This window comes from Excalfactoria chinensis, chromosome 2 (assembly GCF_039878825.1).
Source record: "Excalfactoria chinensis isolate bCotChi1 chromosome 2, bCotChi1.hap2, whole genome shotgun sequence".
NCBI classification, from domain to species: domain Eukaryota; kingdom Metazoa; phylum Chordata; class Aves; order Galliformes; family Phasianidae; genus Excalfactoria; species Excalfactoria chinensis.
This window is the reverse complement of record NC_092826.1, coordinates 44,418,658-44,442,739: the sequence shown is the minus strand read 5'-3', so window position 1 is coordinate 44,442,739 and position 24,082 is coordinate 44,418,658. Positions and strand designations below refer to the sequence as shown.

The window sequence follows — 24,082 nt, the reverse complement described above, 5'->3', positions numbered from 1 at the left end:
TACAAGCCTGTTTATCAGTAGTCATGCTTTCCTCTAGGTATCCAGCCCTCCAGTCAGCTAGCTGCATTCCTTTATTTTACATTGATGAGGAAGTAGGAGTGATGCTTGTCATAGCAGAGGACAAAGAAACCCATTTGATGTGAATGAACATCCTTGGTGTTGGATATTTTGAGGTCTGAGATACATCTCACCACCATCATGTCAATATAAGTCAAAAGTTAACCTTTAGGATATTCATTTTGCTTTTAATTTTGTTTTTAAGAGTGTCAGTGAAGACTGTTCTTTGGAAGTTAAATGTAGACAGTAACTTGGGAAGAAATCTAACAGACTGTTATATTCATCAGGTTAAGCTTTAGGGCAAGTGGACATGGTTTCCATTAGAAAGTTCACCCTAACTTATTTTTGTGTGCGTGGAAGAAGGTGTTTGGTCTTCTACCCACTCCATACTAAAGAGTTAAGAAACAGAAGGGTGTCTTATTCCATAATACGTTTGCAAGCACTGAGGCACCAATCTGGTTTACACAACAGAAAATTAGTCTCATAGCTGAGTATGACCAACTCACTTCAAGAGACACGGGAACTCTGCTGGAGGTAGAACTGGACTCGCATCCTTCTGCCCCAGCCATAGAACTGGTCTGATAGTGAGTTTATTAAAATACTCTTCAAATAGCCAGGAAAAAGTAAACTGAGTGGAAGCTGGAAGACCTGCTGATTCTGAATCATTGGTCCACCCTGAAGTCACATGGGGGTTTTCATTAGATCCAGTGGGCAGCAGAGCAACAAGCCAAGGGAGCTCATAAGAGTGGAGTGGGGGAGAATATTTCTGAAGAGCTGGCTGCCTTCTAGCATCCAAATCCAGTGAGAACAGCAGAACAGATGGAAGGTTTAGTACAGTACAGCAGAAAGCAAGTATGAAATCTATCTGAGTTCCTTTGGGAATAGCAGTTTCCAACATACACTGTTCTCAGAGTTGTTTTAGATGACACTTTTTTCCTCTGAGGCATTACAGTCAAATGTATCTAATTGTAGCATAAATAATTTCCCTAACAGGGTGTTGTAACAGTGCAGTGCTCGAAACAAAATCTGTGATTTCAAGCAGAGAGGAATTCTGTGGGCACTTAGAAGGTGCATGTATTTCACTACACAAGTGACTGCACAAAGCTAGGTGTTTCTGCATTGGTAATGACTGTAATCTTTGGAAGATGCATCTGCTAGAGCAGGAATGAGTGAAATGACAAACATCAGAAATAGCGAGTCTGGCTGAACTTTGTAAACCACCTCCCCAGTAAAATCAGTGGGAAATATTGGCTCACACTTAGGTGCAAGCGTGAATAATATCATCTGTAAGTAAGCACTAGAAAGCCAAGTCTTCATTGACAAAGTCCTTTTCATTTGTTTCATGGGCTGCTGGTACAGAAACTGGAAGAGAAGTTCCGGCTGAACAGGCGAGAGCTGATTGCCTTTGAGTTCCCGGTGCTGGTGGCCTTGGAGTTTGCTCTCCACCTTCCTGAGCACGAGGTGATGCCGCACTACAGACGCTTGATCCAGAACTCCTAGCACTGGCTGCCCTGCTGGGAAGGGGCTCCGGACTGTTCCCACCTGGCTCTCCTGAGCTGCAGTTACTACTGGAAATGCAAAATCAGACTCCTAACACTTCACTCTCTCCCTCTCCGAACCAGTTTTTTTCAACAACTGATGGGAAACGCTGCGTTGACGTAAGACTTGGCTTTGACAAATTTCGATGTCATTACTTTCTCAAAGCAGGTGGAGACTGAGATGTTGGTACATGGTTAATGCGCTGAAACTGGATGGCAACTGACCCTACCAGCGGGGACTGCGGACCTACCTGTCATCAGTCGTACAAAAGCCTGAGGGGGCAGCCTCTATTGCCACCCCTCTCTCAATCACACAAACCCTGAAAGCCCACTTGAGTGCATTCTCATAGTGCTTTTTTCTACAGACCTGCTGCAACTCACAAAAGGACTCCTTAACGTTGTGAAAAAGAAAAAAAAAAGCTTTTAAAGAGGATATCTTCACTGTGTCAAAAAGAATGTGCCAATCTATTTTTGTATCAGCCATTGAAAGTGCACTTTTTCCTGTGGGGTGTTTGTGTGTAGATGTGTGTGTGTGTGTGCGCGCGATGCAGACCTGACCTGTGTCCATGTGGGTGGCTTTGCTGTTTCAGCCTGTATCGGTTACTGAGGGGGAAGATCAAGGTGACCTTACGCGTTTACTTGTTGAAAAGCATAACTACTGGAGAAGCGGTAAATGGGATCATTTTTGGACGCTCGTTTTATTGTTTCCTAATTCTCTGATCTTTCCAGCATCTTCCTTTTGGAAGGATCACACTACTATCAGGAGAGAAGAATCAGCAGCTGACCATAAGTTTTCAGTCGTGTTCGTGATAAAGGTGAAAGCATTAGTATGAGATTTCCATGTCATGTTTTTTAAAAATACCTTGTGTTAAGCCACATGCTTATTTTTAACCTTCGCACTTTTCCCACTGTGGAGATGGTTAAGACTTGCACTCTGTAGTGTTGTATTTCTGTGCTCTATGTTAGAGTGCATAATAAGCACATTGATTGTGCTGTATCTTAAAACAGTGTTTTATTAAGAAAAAAAAAACAATAAATAAAGTAGGGCTCAGCAGCGTGACAGTTGTGTTAAGGCTCCAGCAGCAGGGGCAGCAGCTGTTGTTCAAGATCTGTTTTTTAATGACAAAATTGGCCGTGCAAAACCTACAATCGGCGCCCATTTAATTTAAAGGTCCTGTTCCTTTCGACATTTCAATACTGGAGCTCAACATGAAGCCTTCCTGCAACTCCCACAGCTCCGACTGGGCACCCGAATGCTGGCAAGTGTCCCCTGCACTCCCTGATGCTGCGTGCACTCTGGGCTGTGCTCACAGACATGGCTCAGCCCGTGTCCAGTCTCCTGCACAGGTTCACTTCCCAAGCCTTGCCCTCCACATGCCCCACGCAGATCCTGTACGGTCAAATCCTTAACGATTTTGATATCTTTTAAATAAATCTCGACCATGAGATTGTAGCTGAAGCCTTACCTCTGTAAGTTTGGGAGTGCTTGCTCAGAGTATGGGAAGGGCTTGTGAGCAGAATGTCCAGAGGTGGGACATGTCAGAGGATGTACACACACTAATGCTTACTTTCTTCTTACTTTAACCAGTTTTATTACTTCCTTTGGTTAGGCCAGGAAGCATCCAGTTTCTTTACCAGCTTTGACTCCTTTAAATTCTAGTATGAAAAACGCCTGCATACAATTGCTCTCTAGGATCTGGAAAAGGTATGTGAAATGTGTCAGGACAAATGGGAAACAGTCTGACGCTGTTGCTCTCCCTCCATTTTAAGGGGGAGGGTCAACTGTGCTGGCTTGCAGTTATTACTAATACTTATCTAATTACTGATTAGATACATTCCAATTGGACTGGGGTTGGGTGAAAAGTGTGCACTTCCCTCCCCTGCGCAGTCGTCCCCCCCGCCCCACTCCCACTGCCTCCCAGCCCCAGCAGCCCAGGAGGAGAAGGGCTGAGTGCCCACAGCAGCATGGCAGACCATGGCGGTCATCAGATCAGGGCCTTCTGTCCTCGGCTGCGGCCCTCCCCACCACAATCGTGTATATACATTCAAGATTTGCTTCTGGTGGCAGAGATCGGTTCTCAACAGTGACTGCTCAAAGCTAAGAGGAGGCTTTACCTTCTGCAAAGGTTCTGCCTTTTGCTTTTGGGTCTTGATTTTCGTTTTTAATGTTGCTTCAGAGTATTGCAGGGAAAAAGCAAAATGTGATTGCAAGATACAGACTAAAGAACGGCAGTCTTACAGTAGTCTTTAGAGACGCTATTGAATCATGCTGTCACGTCTTTGGTCTCCTGTGCTGCTACCCAATCCCGATCCACAGTTTACACAGATTTCTGGGAGGAAATCTGATTGCTGGAGACTTTCTGCTTTACGTTGTCATTGTTGCCATTGTTTTGGGGGCGGGAAAGGGTTTTGCAGTGACGTTCAGTTACAGTTCCGATGTGGAATAAACACTTAAGATGGTGGCGTTGTTGCACTGTTCGCTTAGGAACGTATATAAAGCCATATGATGATGCTAGATCTCAAAGCACAAAGCATGGTCACTACGATGGTGGTTAGGACAACGGGCAGCATGTGCCCCCCTTTCCTCCCCAACCCTGGGAGAATTCAGGCTGAAGTAACAGAGGGAATCTGTACCAAGCAACAAACAAAAGTTGATTGTTCGCCTTTGTCTTACATGGTAACGAGTGTTGATTTGCAAATGATTTTAGATTCAACTTCCAGTAGTTTGGGGAATCATCCATTCCGTATCAGCTGTTCTGTTTTGAAATTACAAACCATACACTCTACCATGCAGAGTTTTTTTTGCTTTTTCTAGAAAAAATAAAAATAAATAAAAGTTTAAAAAAATAAAACTATTGGAAAACCCAGACTCTTTTCCACCACTGACAGTAAAATTATTCTGCTCTCTCACCTGGATGTGTCAAATGGCTCTGGTTTTTTCTTAGCGGGACATAAAGCTCCTAATTAAGAAGGCCTGGGCATCTCCAGGTGTTCCATCTCCTGCAGATTCCTCAATTCCTGGATCTTTTCTCCAGCCAAGGTCTTTTTGGGCACCATCTCCTCCCCATTCCGTACATAAGCATGAGGTGCACACAGACAAGCAGGGTCCCATGCGTTGCTCCCATCTCCTTACCCGCTGTTAATTGGAGAGATTGGGATGTGCTACTTAGGTTTAGTCCAGGTTGTTTTTCAGGTTGGCAGCCAGCTCTGTACCAGTTGTCATGCACATAGCAGGCTGCCAGAACAAGTTTTGGACACTGCACACAATTATCTGCCATCTATTAGTATTTGATCCATCTTTTCCACCTCTGACACTCCCTAAATCTAGCACATACCTGGGCCTGGTTAGGCCAGGTGTTCTCACCAGATAGCACCATGTATTGCGCTTTTTGCAATGGATGATTTGAAACCCGGTTGGATGGATCCCTGGGAAACCTGATCTAGTGCCTGATTTAGTGCCTGGCAACTCAGCCTGTAGCAGGAAGTATGGGACTGGATGGTCTTTGAGATCCCTCCCAACCCAAACCATTCCGTGATCCCACATTCACTATTAAAGGTTTGGCTTTTCTACCCCGTTCCCATAGCCATCTGTATTCCATAGAGCCCCATAATTGCGAATGGGTATTTGTGGTGTTGGGAACAGCAGTTTGATTTACATGGGTCCCAAAATGCACAAATACACAGAATGCTTTGCTAATCATCTTCCAGAGCAACTCAACGAATGCCAGTGGCATCTTTGGAGTAGTCTGCAATGACTTCAAATGAAGTAACATCAGCTCATTGCTTCAACCATGTGATAAGGAGCCTTTTCGCTGGAGGCAGAGGAGTTTGTTAGAAGGTAACACCTTCCCACGATGCGAGCGCATTTTGACACCAGTCTCCACATTAAAAACACTGAAACAACATTAAAAAAAAAAGAACAAGGTAAAAAGTTGCTTAGAGAAGTGAGAGACCGAGCGTTCACAGCAACAGTAGTGCCAGCATCACTACTGAGACTGAAATCTGTCCCAGGTTGCGCCTTCGGGGAAGGGGTGGGGGTGTGGGAGGAGGGCCTGAACTTCATTTGTTCATCCATCTGCTGTCTTAAACCTTGTAGAAAAGGTGAAGAAAAAAGAAATAAAAAGGGGAAAAGAATTTTCAGACACATCCCTTTGGGGAAGCTTGTACACAAAGAAAGAGGGATCTCTGACACCTTGTTCCTACCCACTGGCTTCACAGTGAGGCCCTGCAGCCCCAGTCTCAGTGCCTGAGCTGTAGGCTTCTGGTCCAAATGTGCTCAAAGGACAGCCTTCGTTCACCGGAAACTAAACAAAAGCATTGCATAGATTCCAGTGTAAAATCTCAGGACAAATAGCAAGAGCAGCAGCAGTGGCTATAGCGTGTTACTGGAAAAGAGCAGGGTTGTAACCCAGGAAGATGGCCTGCGCTCCTCCCACAGCAACAGGGAGGACCAAGAAGTTGCTGAGGTAGGAAGGCACCTCTAGGCCCATTGTGCCCACTCCCTGCTCCAGCTGGGATGCCCAGAGTAAGGGGCCAGGCCCACGTCCTGAAGAAGCAGCCACTCCAGATGGGGAGAAGAGATAGATAGATAGATAGATAGATAGATAGATAGATAGATAGATAGATAGATAGATAGATAGATAGATAGACAGATAGATAGATAGATATAGATAACACACTACCAAGAACGGATGTAGAAAATCGGCAGAGATGAACGACCCGAAATTCCGCTGAAGGGAAGGAGGAACAGTTAACCAAATTACAGACCTGCTGCAAACAACGGGAGCTTGTGGTTTCTGATGATGGTTTATGCTGGTAACAAAAGAAGCCTGGTGGTATTTTTGGTTTAGAAAGACTGGAAAGCTGCTGGTGCAGAAACAGCTCTTCTGCGAAGTTCTAAAAAGCTACCTAAAAAGCTTTGATTTCCTTATTGCTCGCATCCTGCTCAGAGCAGAAATGATGGAATTATTGCCACCTTAGGTGCGTTACCTGGTTGGAACTCAATGCCTCTCCCATCCTTCCCCATGGCCCAGCCTGGGAAGTCCCTGCTCTCAAGAAAGCCTCCAGCCAAAGTACTGAGCCTTAGGCACCTTCCTCATGCCCGTGCTTCCACAGGTGAAAGCACAGCCTCAGTGAGCAGCCTGGCGTGGCCAACAGTGAGATAGTCGCAATCTCCCACATTGCAGTCCACAAACCAACTACACCACAGCTCCTCAAAGAGCATTTTAAGAAAACACTGAAGCAGGATTTAGACTTCTTAGATGGACAAAGTCCAGCACTTCTCTCAATAAAGGCTGAGGGAGCTGTGGTTGTTCAGCCTGGAGAAGGGTTTTGGGAAGAACTCGCTGTGGCCTTTCAGAGAAGCTGTGGTGCCCCATCCCTGGAGGCGCTCAAGGCCAGTTTGGAGGGGGCCCTGGGCAGCTGAGCTGCTGGGGGGCAGCCCTGCCCATGGCACGGGGTGGGACTGGGTGGGCTTTCATGTTTTCCCAATCCAAACCATGCTAGGATTCTATGATCAGTACTTTTTTTTTTTCCATCTCTCTCTCTTGTGTGCATTTTTTTTTCTAGCCAAAACTAGAACAATTCAAGCTTATAAGCAAAAGCAATTCATATAAATGCATGTCATTCACTTGTACATCTCTCAAAAGCACATCATCCAAGAGCTATGCCTAGAGTACTTCTGAGAGCTCAATATTTAACGCCTTCTCTTGGAGCGCATCCCCCCAGCTGCCCATTAACATCCTTCTGCAGTGAGCTGACTGTGCAAACTGGAAGATGATCAGAACCTGGAGTATTTCCATGGGTAAAGACTGCAGTGTTTACCAAGCCAAAGCCAGAACTGCCAAGTATTCCTCTCCCATGTCCTCTTTCAAAGTCCATTGATACCTTCTGAGCCCAGGATTCTGTCAGCTGTCACTGGCCTTCCAGAGCAGCCTGTATAACACCTTATTTCTGCACAGACTGGAGCTGAATTAGAAAACAACCTAGGCAGAAGAGACAGTAACGATTTCATGCCCAGTACCCAGCCTTTGATTTCATCTAACCTGAATGATACTGCACAAAGTTGCAGCCCTGCCAGTCAGTAGAGCACACAAGCCACCGCATCAGAGGTACTATGGAACATTCGGGTATCACAGTACAAATTACTTGTTGTGTAGATGGATTAAGAGCTCTTGGATCCTCTTTTCAGATCCTTTTTTTCCTCTTTGCTGCCTTTCAGGTGCTTTTAACTCACTGCTGTTGTTCAGCTATATATATATATTTTTTTCCCTTTTGGTTTTCCTTTTATTATTCCAGTAACCCCAAAGTAAAGCAGGAAGCCATTGGTGCAATGCTGGGTTGAGTCAGGCTGTAGTCCCCACCCTTCATCTGATTTATTTTAAAAGCCTGCTGTGTCCAATAATGGAAAGTTGGACCCTGTTCAGGCCGTGATGGTGTCTATGGACGGGAAATTGGAAAGTTTCAGATTAAAACTGCAGGAGGCCAGGAAGAAAAATATCTGGTGAATTTAATTGATGGTGGCAACTCAGTAATTAGGGACAAATGCTAAAGAAAATGGCAGCCTGTGACCCAAAGAAGATCTTTGCTTAGAAAGATAAAGAAAGGCAGCATGGAAGTCTGTAAGGCCACAGAGCTGTGGGGCAGAGCTGTTCCCTACCGGCGGGGTGTTCAGGCATTTTGCAGACTGTTTTCTGAAGGTATACAATGAGAGGGCTATCACTGTGCTATTAAATTTGCTGATCATCCAAGTTGCCCTCTCCTTAATTTCTTAAAGGTCTGAGACATACCTGGTTAAACCTGGGCCTCCCTGTTGCTTATGCACTCATCCAGAAGAAAGAAAGCAGTGAGAGTCCCAGCGATGCCATTTCGCATTTACATCAAGGAGAGACAGGAGTCACAGCAGCAACCTTTGCTGAAAACCTTATCAGAGAATGGCTGAGGTTGGATGGGATCTTAAAGATTACACAGTTCTGATCCCCATCAGACACTGAAGGCGGCCATCAAGACACAGGATGACCTGGGAACCCATCTGCACTGGGCAGAGAACAGGCTTTTCAGGGTGCAAATGACCTCAGATCCTAGCAATGTGTTTCTTAAATGGGAGAAAGAGAGAGAAATAGGTGAAAAGAATTCTGATTCATTTTGTAACAATACTGCCACCGTAACATCATTTATTTTTTGCATTTAACTGGGCAATTGAGCCAGAAAGTTAAAAATACTTAGTGTAACTATAACTGTGGGACCCAGTATGATGGTGTGGAATCTGAATGGGTTAGATGGAAAAAACAACAGAACAGAACCCAGCCCAAACTCCAAGACCCTGAAGAATGTTACAGCTGAAATCTCACGCCGTGGTCTTGCACTACTGTTTGTTTTTAAACCATCGCATGGAAAATGATGTCAGAATTCTATAGCTGGAATTATATTTTTGGAATGGTCAGAAATATTTCAGAGTACTCCGTGCCTTCCTATTAAGGCAGGACAACTTCCAGCTGATGAAAGAATTCACCATGAAGAGATTCCGTGAAGTCTTTCAGAGAGGCCAACGTAAGACCCCTTTGCTAAAAGGCAGAGACCTTTGCAGAGCCCATTCAGTTGTCACTTCTGGATAAGATGATGAAGAGGAGCAGAAGCTGGTGCCGTACCATATGCCGTTACCTCCCATTACGTCCTCCTAGCTCAGGTCCCAGCGTAAGGTGTCCCTCTCAAGACTCAAACCTAACCTTTGTCCAAGCTTCTGCCTACAGGGGGGGGTTTATAACTAGGTCTTGAAGGTCACACCTCAACCCCATCATTATACCCGCTGCGTTTACTCCTTAAAATCAACTTTCCATGGTTACAGAGAGGACTTTGAACCACAAAGGATGCCTTCGTGTCACGGTTTTGGGATCAAGAGAAGTAAAAAGAAACACCAGAGAGATTTGGAACGGGAAGTTATTTTCCTGCTTTCACACAGATCAGGCCATTAAGGGTTCCGCTGTCCAAACTTGCAGTGCTGCTGCCCAGCAATTCAGCGTTCGTGCTGCTGAACCAGACCGCTGTTTTTTCTGTAGAACTCTGAATCACAGACGGTTTGTTTTATGGGTTTGTTTGTTTGTTTTAACCCAAAAGAAAACAATACAGTTGAGTTCTTTCCACCGGAGAGGCTGCAGTAAGCAACTTACCCACACAACACGCCTATTCATGGCGTGAGCCGCACAGCTCTTTGCTCAGCAATTTTAATGTTCCACTGTGAATAGGACTGAGCCGCACGAAATTCTGTTGTGTAAGGCTCTCCTTGGAAGCAGAGATTTATTTTCTCTGGTTACAGCTCATCGTGTCTAGAGGCTGCAGCCATCTGCACTAATCCCATGCAGTCTGCTCGTATTCATCAGTGCCATGCTGAAGACAGGATGAGTGGATGAGTATAATAAGGAAACAAAAGTTGCCTTGCTGAAATGTTTAGCTTCTGTGTCTATCCTACATCCTAATTCTTTGAATAAAGCTGCATGCATTTAATAAATAAGCAATTAGTGTTGCCCCAAAGGAATCATCATAGAAGCGCAGAACGGTTTGGGTTGGAAGGGACCTCACAGCCCACCCAGTCCCACCCCGTGCCATGGGCAGGGCTGCCCCCCAGCAGCTCAGCTGCCCATGGCCCCATCCAACCTGGCCTTGAGCACCTCCAGGGATGGGGCACCACAGCTTCTATGGGCAGCTGTGCCAGCGCCTCACTGCCCGCTGAATTCCTGCAAACATCTAACTAAATCTCCTCTCCTTTAGTTTAAAGCCATTGCCCCTTGTTCTGTCGGACCATGTAAAAAGCCATTTTCCCTCCTGCTCATAAACTCCCTTCAAGTACTGGAAGACCACAGAGAGATTTCATCATTGGCCTTCTGGGCTACAAGCGCACACTTCTGGCTCATTATTATGTTTCTCATTTACCAGGACTCTTGTCCTTCTCAGCAGAGCTTCCCTCAATGAGTTCTTCTCCCACTCTGTACACATACTTCAAATGACCTCAGCCCAGGTGCAACACCTTGCACTTGGCCCTGCTGAACCTCATTATGTTCACATGGACCCACTTTTTGAGCCTGTCCATGTCTCTCTGGAGGAGAAAAGGAGAAAGGGAAGTTCTGTGCTATGCTCAAGAGACCATGACTGGAAGGATTGCTCATGGTCTCTGGCAACCAGAAGCAGCATTGTGAGGAGAGCTGGGGTGCCCGCTAGGATGCATTCTGTCCCCACCAGCTTCCCAAAGGTGCAGTGATACCCAGCTTGAGCCAACATGGGACCTAAAGTGGAGCCATCAGCCACCAAGCTCCTCCACACAACACATGGCCCCAGCACAGAATAACAAAGGGATGGGAACCATAAGGACAAAAGCTTTGAGTATTCTCAGCACCTGAGGTTATGCTGTGTTGCCTAAGACAGGGCTGGGAGCACATACAGGGTTTCCATTCACTGCTGGGAGGAAGAGGTTGGAAAGGACATTGGTACTCAGGGATATGATTTAGCGGAGGGTTTTCAGAGTTAGGGTACTGGTTAGGACGCAGTTGGACTTGATGATCTTCAAGGTCTTTTCCAACCTGGGTAATTCTATGATTCTCCGTGTTAGAACCGCCGCTTGCAACACTGGAGGCCCGGGTTCGAATCCCCCCTGTGGCGCAAGTGGATAACTGCCGCTCTGCTACACTAGAAGGCTCGAATCCCGGGAGTTGGACTCGATGATCTCTAAGGTCCCTTCCAACTTGCACGATACTATGATACTATGATACTATGATTCTATGATTGCCTGTTTTATAGAACTGTGCACTTAGCTTTTCTATAGAGGCCAAAGTGGTGGCTGATCCAGCTCTGAGCCATCTGCTTTTAAATCTTCATCACAAGCAAAAGACAAAATACTTAAAGACAAAATACACTAAGCATGTTGTCAAGCATGACTGTGGGAGAAAAAGTGATTTTATCTATCGTCAAATCAAGAACATAACATGCCAGCTGGCTATCCCCTTCTGCTCTGGAAACAGAGACTGAGGGGCAGGAAAGTCCTGCCCGATGGGGTAGGAAAGCTCTGCCTTCTCATCCAAGATCAGGGAGGATGCCCTCCCCCATCTCAGTGAACTAAAAGCCCAACTTTTCCTCTAATACTCTCCTCAAATAATCACTTTTCTAGTAGAAATGAAAGCTTACAGAAGGTCAAAGTGCAGTTACAAAAGGATTAAGCTCCTCAAACAAGGCAGTTAATATGGAAATAGTTACACAACCCTCACAGGCTCCTTTAATTCCTTTCTGGGACTAAGTAGTCATCTATTTGTAATGTGTCTTAATCAAAAAAAGAAATGAATAAGCAATACATTTCCAGAAAAAAAATCTCTTCCTATTTTATCCCCAGCTATAGAACTCTTTTAACCTGAACTTTTCCCACTCCTGCCCCCGATATCCATCCCCAGCCCCACACAGAGACAAAACCCCCCTGCTCCTGTCTGGAACAGGATTAAGGTGTCACACTGGGTCTGGTGCCTGCTTCACATAGCAGATGATCTGCCTTAAAGCTGCTCATTCAGCTTCTGCTCTGTGCGAGGCAAATCTACTATGGAGTTTTCTTTAAGCATCCATCCCCCTGTAGTTTGCAGGTAAAACAGTTGGAAAAAAGCCTCCTTTCCTTAGCACAGCTCCCACTAACTAACTTTTCTTCAATACTCAATAGAAACTTCCTTTGCAAAACATGTTCTATGTGTGTCCACATCACACTTCTTGAATCCTTCAGATCTTGTGTGAGGATGGGGAACATGAACAGAAATACATATGCACTCTTCCACCAGCTCCAAAAGAGTTGATAACAAAAGAACAGTAATTCAGAGCTGCATCCTTTAACAGATATTTCTATGTTTTACTAAGATTTTTAATAGGTACATTACTTCATCCATGCCACTTGACTTCGAGAGCCTCTATCCCAAAGGCCAGCCATAGACACAGGCTGTGCCTGGGCAGCAGATAATACAAACCAATTACTTCAGGGAGAATGGAAAGAGAAGTGAGGAGAAGAGAGGAGAAGAGAGGAGAAGAGAGGAGAAGAGAGGAGAAGAAAGAGAGGAGAAGAGAAGAGAAGAGAAGAGAAGAGAAGAGAAGAGAAGAGAAGAGAAGAGAAGAGAAGAGAAGAGAAGAGAAGAGAAGAGAAGAGAAGAGAAGAGAAGAGAAGAGAAGAGAAGAGAAGAGAAGAGAAGAGAAGAGAAGAGAAGAGAAGGAAGGAAGGAAGGAAGGAAGGAAGGAAGGAAGGAAGGAAGGAAGGAAGGAAGGAAGGAAGGAAGGAAGGAAGGAAGGAAGGAAGGAAGGAAGGAAGGAAGGAAGGAAGGAAGGAAGGAAGGAAGGAAGGAAGGAAGGAAGGAAGGAAGGAAGGAAGGAAGGAAGGAAGGAAGGAAGGAAGGAAAAAGAAGAAGAAAAATGAAGTATAAAGAAGATAAGATCAGAAAAGCTCTGTGTGGTTTGGGACTTTCTGCCAGAGCAGTTTGACCCCAACGGTGCTGAGGCAGCCATGGACCTGCATCCCCTGAGGACGAGCAGCAAATCCCCATCTCACCCCAGTCCCCAGGAACTGCCAAGCCTTCAGAAGCTCCTTCAAAACAGGCTGAAAAACTGAGGTACCAGCTGCTGGGCCATTGCCGTGCACTGCTCTGAATGCACCAAGATGGATTTTAAAGGCCCTGGTGTTCCATTTTCACCTTACTTTAAAACTTCAGCAGGATGGATGGACCTGTTCTGGTTCACAGAGGCCATGCTCACCTGCAGCAGGTCAGGCTGGTTCAGAGTCTGCTCCTTCCCAGCTATGGTGGACACAGAAACCCAACCTTGTTTTCTTGAATTAACCATTTTTTTCCATGGTTTATGGGGGTGATCAATTGAAGCCTCCAATTTTTTACTTGCAAATAAATACAAGCACATTGTGGTAAGGCATAAAAAGGAAAAGCAGAAGGAAGCAGCTCAGTGCTGTTTAACCTGATGGCTCCTGTTGGTTTCAGGAGCAGTGTTTATGTTCAAGCCCATCTTTCTTTCATGTTTATTCCCCTCTGCCTCCTTCTTCCGAAAGCTGAATTTTATCACCTGGCTCACTCAAGTCAACTTGAGCATGACCCAACATGCACGGACAACAAGGCAGTGTGAACAGACCTTATACTGAGATAAGCTTATCTATCACACAGGCCTGACTACTCCTCTGAATTCTCTTCTATTTAAACTACAGCATTTTTCAACCAATCTTCACCTAAAATCTTTCCAGGCAAAGCATTTGACAGCAATTCATTGTAAAATCTGTCTTGGTTGTAAAACAGTGGATTTTATTCAAAGTTCAAGTGTATGTATGCCTTAAATCACAGCTGGTGGAACCTGTTGGATTGAAACAGGTTTGTCTTAGCTGTATCTGCAGCCTTCAAGCTAGAGATATGAGAGCTTTCAGGAGGTCTTTGAGTTCCATTAACAGAGCAATCTATTCCTGAAGAGTCACTTCTGTGAGGGCTCCCCTCTCCTTCCCCTGGTTATGAAGGAAACATTATCAATTCAGATTAAGGGACTACAGTTTAGATCATAGAATCACAAGACTGGAAAGGACCTACAAGATCATCTAGTTCAACCATCCTCCTATCACCATTACTACCCACTAAGCTACTAAACCATGTCTCACAGATGTCAGATGCCATTCAAGACATCTCCTCATAGATGACTTGCTGTCAAGCTCCCTTTACCATGTAGACATTCCCCACAGTATTATCAACTCAACATTAAATATCATTTTCATACAGACTGCTTTCCCAGGCACTAATAATATCAAGGCTAATTTTGAGCATCCATTAAGCAACCAGAAATAAAATTACTTTAAGAACACTTGAGATAAATTGCCTCACACTCTTTGAGACATTCCTTCAAGGTGCATAATCTCTGTTGCCTCTTGCAATAATTCAAGAGACAAACCACCACTGGGAACAGTGTGAGTCCTTCCACCCCTTCCAGCTGACAAAAAATTCACAGTCTTCAAGAAGAAGCTGGGGGAAAAGGAGGAGAAAAGACACAAAGAGCAAGAACTAGAGACACGAAGATTTATTGCTCATTTCCCCATTTGGCAAAACTTTTAACCCACCACAGCTCCATGTAGGAATTATCTCCAACAGCCCCGTGGCCTCCATCACCGTGCCAGCCTCAGACAACGTGACTACAGACCTGCATGCAGCAGCTTGCTGCTTACTGAACAGTTGGAAACCAAGGCCATCCGTCCTGATACTGAACTCACGGCAGGATCCGGGCTCTGACATTGTTTGGTACAACCTGCTGTCAGCTTTCAACAAAAGAACTGGGGGCATCCAGTGGGGAACGCTGCTTTTCCTGAGTTCAATTCCCTGTGCAAGAAGCTGCTACTGGGAGGTTCCTGCACAAAGTCATAGGCGTGAGGCCAAGCAGATTTTCTTTTACCACATCAATCGGAAATGGTTTACGTTGTGCTTTGAGGCAAAGGCTCGCAACGAGCCTACTAAGTATGCTGCTCTCTTACCAGCACTACTGATGGCACAGTTTTTTTCTTAATTAAAAAAATAATTAAAAAAGACGATAGGTCCCTTTCCCTGTGCTTGGTTGCACTTCTTCATTCCTGCTGTTGTATTTTATTTGTAATAGGTTTTCCGGGTTGCAAGTCAGCTCTTTTTCCAGCTGCTGAGATCTGGTTCCTCTTTACGTGCCTGTTCTCTCAGTGTAAACAAGCAAAGCTTCTCCAACTCCGCTGATCACAAGGCTGTAAACAAAGGACACCACAAATTCAGCATCAGGCAAGTCCCTTTACTTGATACGGTGCCAAACAGCACAGCATGAAGGGAAAGGTATTCATTTGTCTAAATACATTTCAACCTAGAGACAGTATCCCTGGTGATGTTTTCATTTCTCTTGCTAGGAAGAGGCTGAAAAAAGAAACATTTATTTTACAGATCCCACCAGAAAAGTGGGATATATTAGGGCTACATAGAGAAGATTGCATCTAATGAGAAAAGTAACTGCATTCTGCTCTGGGGAGATCACCCTGGCCTAGGGAGGCCAATAGCAATCCCTGTGCTAACTGCAGTTCTTGAGTAAGCTGGTGGAAGAGCGCTGCCCTGGCTGCAATGGCAGGGGTTCCTGGGTGCTTCCTTCTCCCAGTGCTCACAGCACAGTGCTGGCATGCTGCTCTCCAAGGCCAGAAGCAGGGCTGCAAATTAGAATGAATGGTTTTTACCAGCAAAACCATTCACCAAACTAAGCTGTCAACCCACTCAATGTGTGTAATAATCCCCAAATCTGAGAGGAATACGGTAGGAAACTGACTCTTCTCCGCTTTCATAACTGTGCAAATCTGAGTGTTCTGACCTCTCCTCTGAGCCTAATGGCTTAGTTAGCTTATGAAACAGAAAAGCTCCTTAATGAATTTCATAAACAAAACAAACTTCTGTTAAGTTCATTTGTAAGAGTTGGGTTTTTCTTTTTTTTCCATGGGAAAAAAAACACACGCATGTGAAGCTGAAGGCTTTCTGATCTTTAACAGCATTGCATCCCCTTACAGCCTTAGTTTTGGTGAGTCGTTTTAGAGATCAAACACTCCCCTTGTTCCTGAGGGGGAACAAACATTATGTAACAATGGCACAAGACCTTACACTTTCACAGTGAGCAGCCCTGGGAGGAAGGTGCTGGGCAGACAGACTGCTCTGGAGATGGAATGCTTCCAGTTGTGGAACTACCACCAAGGATTAAGGGGCTGTGAGGACTGCATGCTTTACAAAGAGATCTAAACCACATGTGCCTATGAGTAGTACCTGAGTGCTTTCTGGAGAGGGTTAACCCCATGTCTTGTTTAGATTTCATCTCCAGCTACAAATACATCCTCTGCATGGTTTTCTTTGAAAGCCAAGGATGGATAATAAGTCCTTTTTCTAAGGATATATGAATATATGAAGAACTATACCCAACAGTTTTAGAAACAACTCTTAAATCACAGAATCACTTGAGTTGGAAGGGACCCTTAAAGGCCATCTAGCCCAACTCCTCTGCAATGAACAGGGACACCTGCAGCTACATCAGGCTGCTCAGAGCTCTGTCCAGCCTGACCCTGAAGGTCTCCAGGGGTGGGACATCCACCACTTCTCTGCACAACCTGCTCCAGTGCCTCACCACCCTTACTGTAAAAAACTTCATATAACCAGTCTATATCTCCCCTCTTTCAGTTTGAAACCATTTCCCCTTGTCCTTTCACAACAAACCCTGCTAAAGAGCCTGTCCCCTTCTTTCCTAAAGTCATTAGATACTAAAAAGCTGCTCTCATGTCTCCCTGGAGCCTTCTCTTCTCCAGACTGAACAGCCCCAACTCTTTCACTTGGGCCCACTGCTCAAGCCTGTCTAGGTCTCTTCTCTCCCTTTTTCTTTCTATAGTTACATTTTCTACAACATTTTTCAACAGAGACTTCAAAAAATGCCCAACCTGTCACTGAAGTAGCATTCTAAGTGATCCTATACAAAAGATATTAAATTATACAGCACTGCTCTATGAAAATGTACTTGCGTTTAAATTGCTTTTTAACATCTCGTGTCTTACATTAGAGGAGAAGAAGAACCCCTTTCTGTAGGACTTCAGACATCCACATGCCCACGCAGCCCATACTCACCAGACTACCAAGCCAACAGAAACCATCATTACAGCTTCAAGACGAAGCAGAGCAAAAAAAACATGGCTAAATGCCAACCCTTCTTATTTTTTTAACCTTTGGTTTACCATCTGTCAAATCCTCTGTCTGCTGTTCATTGTGGAAGGCACAGCTGACCACATTTGATCATCACTCAGAAATTAAGGTATGATATGGTCCACTGCAGCACTGGAACAGCACTAAAAAACTCAGTGATTAACGATCTCATGAGTGCTCTGCAGCTGCTATCATCTAAGAAACTATTTTCAGTGGTTTGCCGATAGCCAGAGCACTACCAAGCCACAAACAATGATGGACAGGCGATTCGTAAGGTGTGGCCTTACAGAATACAGATACAGCTTTGTTAGAAGTTAATTATTATCATTTTTCTATTACTTTCTCATAGTTTTGCATTCAGAGTACAGACGGCATCGGGGCCTGTTCAGAAACATGAATCTATTGGCTAAAAAGATGTTGTTACTGAACTACGACTCCTACATTTTAGTTCCTGTTCTGTCACAGATTTATAGTATGACTTTGAGTGGGTCATTTATGAGCCACTTGCATCTGTCTATCTAGTTGTAAAACACATTGAGTGAATTATGGTGAGGCCTACTGTCCAAAATGTCCACATTCTCCCACAGAAGCAGAAGAAACAACCTCCTACTCATATTGCCATACTGAATCCATCATTGCACACCTGGTTCTCCTTACATTCAAAATATTACTGGCACTAATAGAACTTGCCATTTGAAAAGTGTTTCCACGTGAAGCACGGTGTGTCAGTTCATTTTTACTGTTAAGAACAAAGCTCACGTAGGCACTTACCAGGAAATTGTGAGTACGTTGGCAGTCATGGCAAAGAAGAACGGTGATAAGCCAGCAGTGATAACCTGCAAAATTGAAAGGAGAATAAAAAACAACCCTGTGACCTTGTGATATCACAAATGAAAACTGAAATACTTGAGCTGAAATTAAATCTCCGCATACGTTGTCACTTTTTTTTTCCCCTTGCTTTTTTAACTATGACATTCCATAGCAAAAATAGGAAGTCAGTGGGCAGAAGGAACCCAATGGGACTATTCTAAGTGAGGAGTCATTGCTGAAGGGGGATCTTCCATTCCTGCCCAGCCTCCCTTTCCTGAACGAGAACAGAGCCTACACAGAGGAACCTCCTTTCTCCTCTGTCCAGAAACAACAGAAAAAGGCCCAGCACTGGGGGACGCAAAGCTGTGCTACTAGCTTGGGGCAGAAATGTGGGGTAGCATTGGGAATCACGTTTTACAGTCAGGTTGGATAGGGCTTTGAGCAACCTGATCTACTGCAAAGTGTCTGTGTCCATGGCAAGGAGGTTGGAACCAGGTGACATTTAAAGGCCCCTTCCAGACCAAACGGTTCCATGACTAGAAAAACTTGCTTCACATTAGATTAGGGGGTCAATGGAGAACATAATGTGACTATCACACACTGCAGCTGAATTCTGACTCCTACAGAATGTGGGATACAGTAGAGGCAGGGAACCAGGGCAGAAGGTCCCCTGCTGCATATCCCAGCTGGACCAGTGTGGCAACCTAGTATCTTTTATTTGCCAATGGTAATGTAGACTGGGGAAACCAGTCAGGTCCCAGGCTTTAAGAGCCTCATATTTCTGATGAGAATGAGCGCCTGAAGAGCGTAGAAAGGACAGGAAAAAGAGAAGAGAGAATGAGGTAGATAAAAACAGTGCAGCTTCAACGGGTTTATAAATCTTACAGCAAGGTGTCTGGGCAGAGAAGATGGGGGTGAATGACTTTACATTTTTGCAGCACTGATCCCAGAAAACAGCTAGTTCCTGACATACAATGGCTCACAACAGATCCCAGCCCCTGTTATGGAGCTACCACATCTGCAGGCTGCCCTCGGTTTTGGACATTTTGTTGCCAGATGGATAATGTAAGATGGAAAGAGTTCAGAGAACAGTGACAGAGTCATTAGAGGCAGGGATTGATTTTCAGTCAACAGTTAGGATAAGCAATGCCTGTGGGAATGATTTACAAATACTTGGGAAACATGAGCGCTGAGGAATGAAAGGAACTATTTAGAATAATACAAAGTTGCCCAAGTCAAAAGATGAAATTAAGAAACAAAACATTTAAATAATTATCAGCTAAGATTTCCTAATAGTTGTTTGTCTAGCTGACTCTCAGGAGAGACAGCAGGAACCTCATCCCTGAAGCTATTAGAGACCTGTTAAAACACTAATACACGTCCAGCAGGGAAGTAAACGATTCTCTGTAGTAAACTCTGCACACCAGAGGTCAAGCTGACAGTGTATTAGTCAATACCCATCGTAACTGCTATGGCTGCATTTTAGAAAACAGGTTTCTGAATCTATAGATCACAAGCAGCAGCAGAAGAGATGCTAGTACACCAATCCTCCATCCTTGCTGAAGGAGTTAGTTGGAGGGGGGGCAATAACGTAAAGCTGGCAGCCCTCAGCTACGTGACAGTAAAATATATACACAAGTGAACATATGAATAACCAAGCACGCCCAGAAGAGACTAAGATGGGAGAAGGATGGGTCACAAAATGATTATTCCTCAAAACTCACCTGTCCACGCTCAGGTCACACCTTGGCCTGTTCCATAATCATCTGCAGCCAGAGGGAGCTGGCACACAGTCTGAGCAGTGGCAGTCAGAGCACTCAGAAGATGCACCTTTATGCACTTTACCTCTTATGCTAGGCTGGATATCTGTCAGTTCCAGAGCAGCACTCCAACATACAGCTACACCTCGCACCAGAGGGGTGGGTTGTTCCCTTGCACACCTTACAGCAGCTGCAGTGCTTACATCAGTGTGAATGACCATAGAAATATTGGCACTGAGCTTATCTTAGGCTAATGCTGATTTATGATGAAAAAATACGCAGCATTCGTTACCGAGCATGTAAACACGAATTTATGAAGGATGGCAGCCGTGACATTTACAGAGCGTTCTTTTCTTTAAGTTGCTCTCCTGAAAGAAACTGAAGTGCAGCAATTGAGAAGTGACACGAGTCGAAGCTGTGTCGCCCACTCCATTTTAGAGTCATGTTTATTAGAGTCTTGAGAAGAGGCCAAGAGCAGAGAAACAAGCATTTAAGAACCCCATGAGCACAGGCCTTATCAAAAACAATACACCATTCTATTGCCATCATCCCAAAACACTGCAAAAATGCTCCTGCGGGCTGCAGCCTTTTGGACCATGGCTGGAGAACACTGCTGTATTTTTGAAGAGTTATGTAAGAGTGCCTCAGTGCCAAAGAGAAACAAAATGTGGGCTGGAAGAGCACATGAAGTAAGTGTGCACAAGGAAAAAAAAAAAGAGAAAAAGAAAGAAAAACATCACTAAAATGTCCAGCTTGGATTGTTTGTGTAAAAGAGGGGCACGTTTAAAAACAAAGAAACAAGTGTTCAGGGAATCTAACCGCCAGATTTGCTCCAAGAGAAGCCTCTGAACTCCAGGCACATTGCACCGAAGCCAGTGTTCCTTTTACTACAGGTCGGCATTTCTTTAAGTGCTTTAAGTGCACACGTATTTAGTTTTACAAAAGTACACCTACATTGACGTTCTGGATGTCCTTTGAACTAAAAATCACGCTAAGTGTAGTAATCTCTCTTTCTTCATCTTAAAGGTCACCGCTGTCCTCCCAGGCGTTCAGCTGCCTTTGGAAAAGGAGTGAGCAAAGGGCAAAACTAAAGGTAATGACTTTCAAACCTATTTTAGTGCCGAACCACTGAAACTAGGAGATGAAAAGGAAAATGTTCATTAGCTAAAACCGGTCTGTTTTAAACAAAGCTCCCCCCCCCTCCAGATTTTGACACTGGTGATGATTCTCCCAACTGATACAGACTGGGTGGCCAAAGCCCAGCCATTTTAGAAACAGGAATAGTTCTGTGAGCTGTGGCTACTCGTGTGCTTGTAGGAACTGTGACTGTGCAGTGCTGCAAAAGCTCTTTTTAAAGACATTTACACTGTGAACGTTTTCACAACATTCTGAAACAGCTTTCAGCGATTAGGAAAAACATCCAAGTGTGGCATCATCTAACAAAACATTTCCATGTGAGCTGAAATTGTTCCTGAGAAATCTTTTCAAATGCTCCTTTGCCCACCTCCCCCCCCACCTCAAAAAAAGACTGTTGTTTTTCTTTTACTTCTTAAAATAAACCATTCTACATTTGCCGTGTCACTCTGTTGTACCATGGAAACAACACGCTTTTGAAGGGAGCGCACAGTTAACACTTTTTTTAACCTCAATCTCAACTATTTTTATAGTTCCAATCACTGATTTATTTAAGGTTATTTTATACGTTAACAAAAACGTGCACCTTACAAAGGACATTTGTTGTCGCAATGAAGAGCAGTTTCAGCTCTTTACAAGACACATCAGCATTGAAGGAAATAACTGCACCTTTGTGAGGGATACTTATCTGGGACCAGGACTGTGAATCAAAGGAGAGTGCTCCAATCTCCTGCACTGCTCTAGGCCCCCACCCATTGGCCCACCCTAGCTTGCTCTACCTGAAACAGTTTCCACAGCAAGGCAGATAGCCTGCATCGCCTAAGATTGCAAATCCCACCAGGAAGGAGAAAAAAGAAGCTTAGAGCAATGACTGCCATGGGCACGGCATCCTTGGACATGCTCAAGGCGAGGTAGGATGGGGCCCTGGGCAGCCATGTCTAGAGCTAGATTTAGTGACTGACAACTCTAAGGCTGGAACTAGATGATCTCTGAGGTCCCTTTCAAAACAAGCCATTCTACGATTCTATGAATTCTGTAGGACTGGAGTAAAGACTGGGTCTGAGTAGTTAGATAATGAAACCAACTAACAAACAAAAACCAGAAGGGATTTCTTTCCATAGACCTTCCAGTAGAGGGAGTGAACAAGAATCAGAAGAGAAAACAGAGAGTGACCTTGTCCTCTGTCTGGATTATACCACACAGAAATTATAAACAGCAGTGTTTTACAACTTACTTCTTGTAATTACTTCTGATACTCACATGTACTAGAAGTGGGGTTGGACTCAGCTAGAAAAGCTGGAAGAGCAGAGAAACACACTCATTCCCCAACTTATATCATGGTCCCCTCAGTGCAAAACAAAGCTGTTGAGATCCCTGTTCCAATCTCTGAATGGGAGTGGCATACTTTGACAAGATTCAGTGATAAGGAAAGAACTGAAGAGTGCAAACAGTGAAACAGAAACTGATGAGGCTGAACCTAATGACCAGGGACATGCAAAAACTCCAGAGTTTGTGCACTGCAGGAATGGCAGCCGTCAAAGATAACTCAACAGAAGTTGGCAAAGCATGAACTGTGGTGAAAGAACCTGGAGTAAGGATTGTGAGGAATCCCTTTAGAGGAAAAAACTTTGTTTTTCTTCTGTGAAGAAATGTACACGTCCTGCCTGTTAGAAAGGCTGAGCTTTGGGTACTGGCACACCACAGCCTGGCCAGGCAGAGGAATGTGGGGCTCTGGAATTTCAACCCACAAGTGGGATGAGCAGAGGTTTCAAGCTTCTTGGTTAGGAAAGATCCCCAAATTCAGCTGCTCACCAAAATGGGTGAGAACTGGATAGGTAAACGTTCCCTTCCTTACCAACCTATCAGTGATCCTCTCCATCTCTGACTTCACAGTTACCTTAGAGAAAGATTTTCAAGCTGCAGAAATTGACTTTGGATTTTGAAAATCTAACATTTCTGAAGTGTTTGGGAACTCATTATTTAAATAACCAACAACACCTGCGAGGATGTTTTCAACATGTAGATTTTGATTTCATCTTCCTATCTGAGACATGGGGGATTTAGTCCAGACACAACCATGATTTGTTAGTATTACAACTATATCTGCGCATACCGTATAAGTAGTATATTTCCTTTGATTCACTGTTAAACTACAAAGTTAAATGTCACAGTTCTTGCTGCAAATGAACACAGAATACATTATAATAAAGTTTTCCTTAATTTGTGTACACGTAGCCGAGCTATGTAACCTCCCTTCCCCAAGCTGCCAAAACCTCTGTCCTTACAAAAGGCGTATTTCATCCAAAGATGGTGTTTTGAAACGGCTCATCAAGTTCATTCACTGCTCAAAATAAATCTTCCTATTTATCACCAGGTCATCTTCTCAAAACATCAGGAAAAAAGCTTCTGATGTGCGTAACCTTTGTTTTCACTCTACTGGTGGAATTAAAGCAATGTCAAGCTTTTTATAGACAGAATATTTGTTGCGTCCCTTTTCTTCATGCTTTAACCAGCTGCTAAGATAACTGTCAAAATTCACCAGGGAAATGGATCATTGCTAGCACAGCTGGAAACAGCTACATCAAGACAATCCAGTACAGTGGGTAAAAATGACTAACAAGACTTGTTCTTCTGTTTTTCAAGGGTCAGCCGCTGAAATAATTTATCAAATTTCAGTGTTACATCCCTTTTGTGTATACATCTACTTGAGAGTAAGCACATGTATATTTGCACACAGGTATAAAACGCTTGTCAGGTAGGGAGGTCTTGCAATAAACAACAACTTCAAAGCAGGAAAGTAACAGTTAATCTTCCAGTGGGTTTTCTGAGTTATTTACACCACTCCTCTTCCTCCTTGTTTGTGTACATTTCTCATTTCACCTGGACTACCAGCCACTTCTATCTAGCTTTCCTCTACCTTGCTACATTCAAATATAAGGCAGACATTGTCAGGGGGTAACTTCTCTGAACTTTAGCAAGAATATCTTGATTCAAAGATCGAGCAGCTCCAGAAGCAAACAAAGAAAGAAGACATTGAGTGGGACAGCCGAATACGTGCGAG

The 24,082-nt window shown here is 44.2% G+C and overlaps 2 protein-coding genes across 4 annotated transcripts in view; one reads left to right on the top strand and one right to left on the bottom strand.

Annotated features, from left to right (window-relative positions):
* The window catches only part of CABLES1 (Cdk5 and Abl enzyme substrate 1), a 65,210-nt gene extending 60,806 nt beyond the window's left edge, over window positions 1-4,404 (top strand). Inside the window, exon 10 of the mRNA XM_072330160.1 lies at window positions 1,417-4,404. Within this exon, the coding sequence (XP_072186261.1) occupies window positions 1,417-1,557 (141 nt within the window). The 3' untranslated portion in view covers window positions 1,558-4,404. The remainder of the gene's footprint in view (window positions 1-1,416) is intronic.
* Window positions 4,405-14,648: 10,244 nt separating this feature from the next.
* TMEM241 (transmembrane protein 241) overlaps window positions 14,649-24,082 on the bottom strand; it is a 53,259-nt gene continuing 43,825 nt past the window's right edge. For all 3 annotated transcript variants that reach the window (XM_072328958.1, XM_072328959.1, XM_072328960.1), the window contains exons 14-15: window positions 18,089-18,153; window positions 14,649-15,348 (exon numbers count right to left, since the gene is read on the bottom strand). In XM_072328958.1, coding sequence (XP_072185059.1) covers window positions 15,288-15,348; window positions 18,089-18,153 — 126 coding nt within the window. In that variant the 3' untranslated portion in view covers window positions 14,649-15,287. The remainder of the gene's footprint in view (window positions 15,349-18,088; window positions 18,154-24,082) is intronic.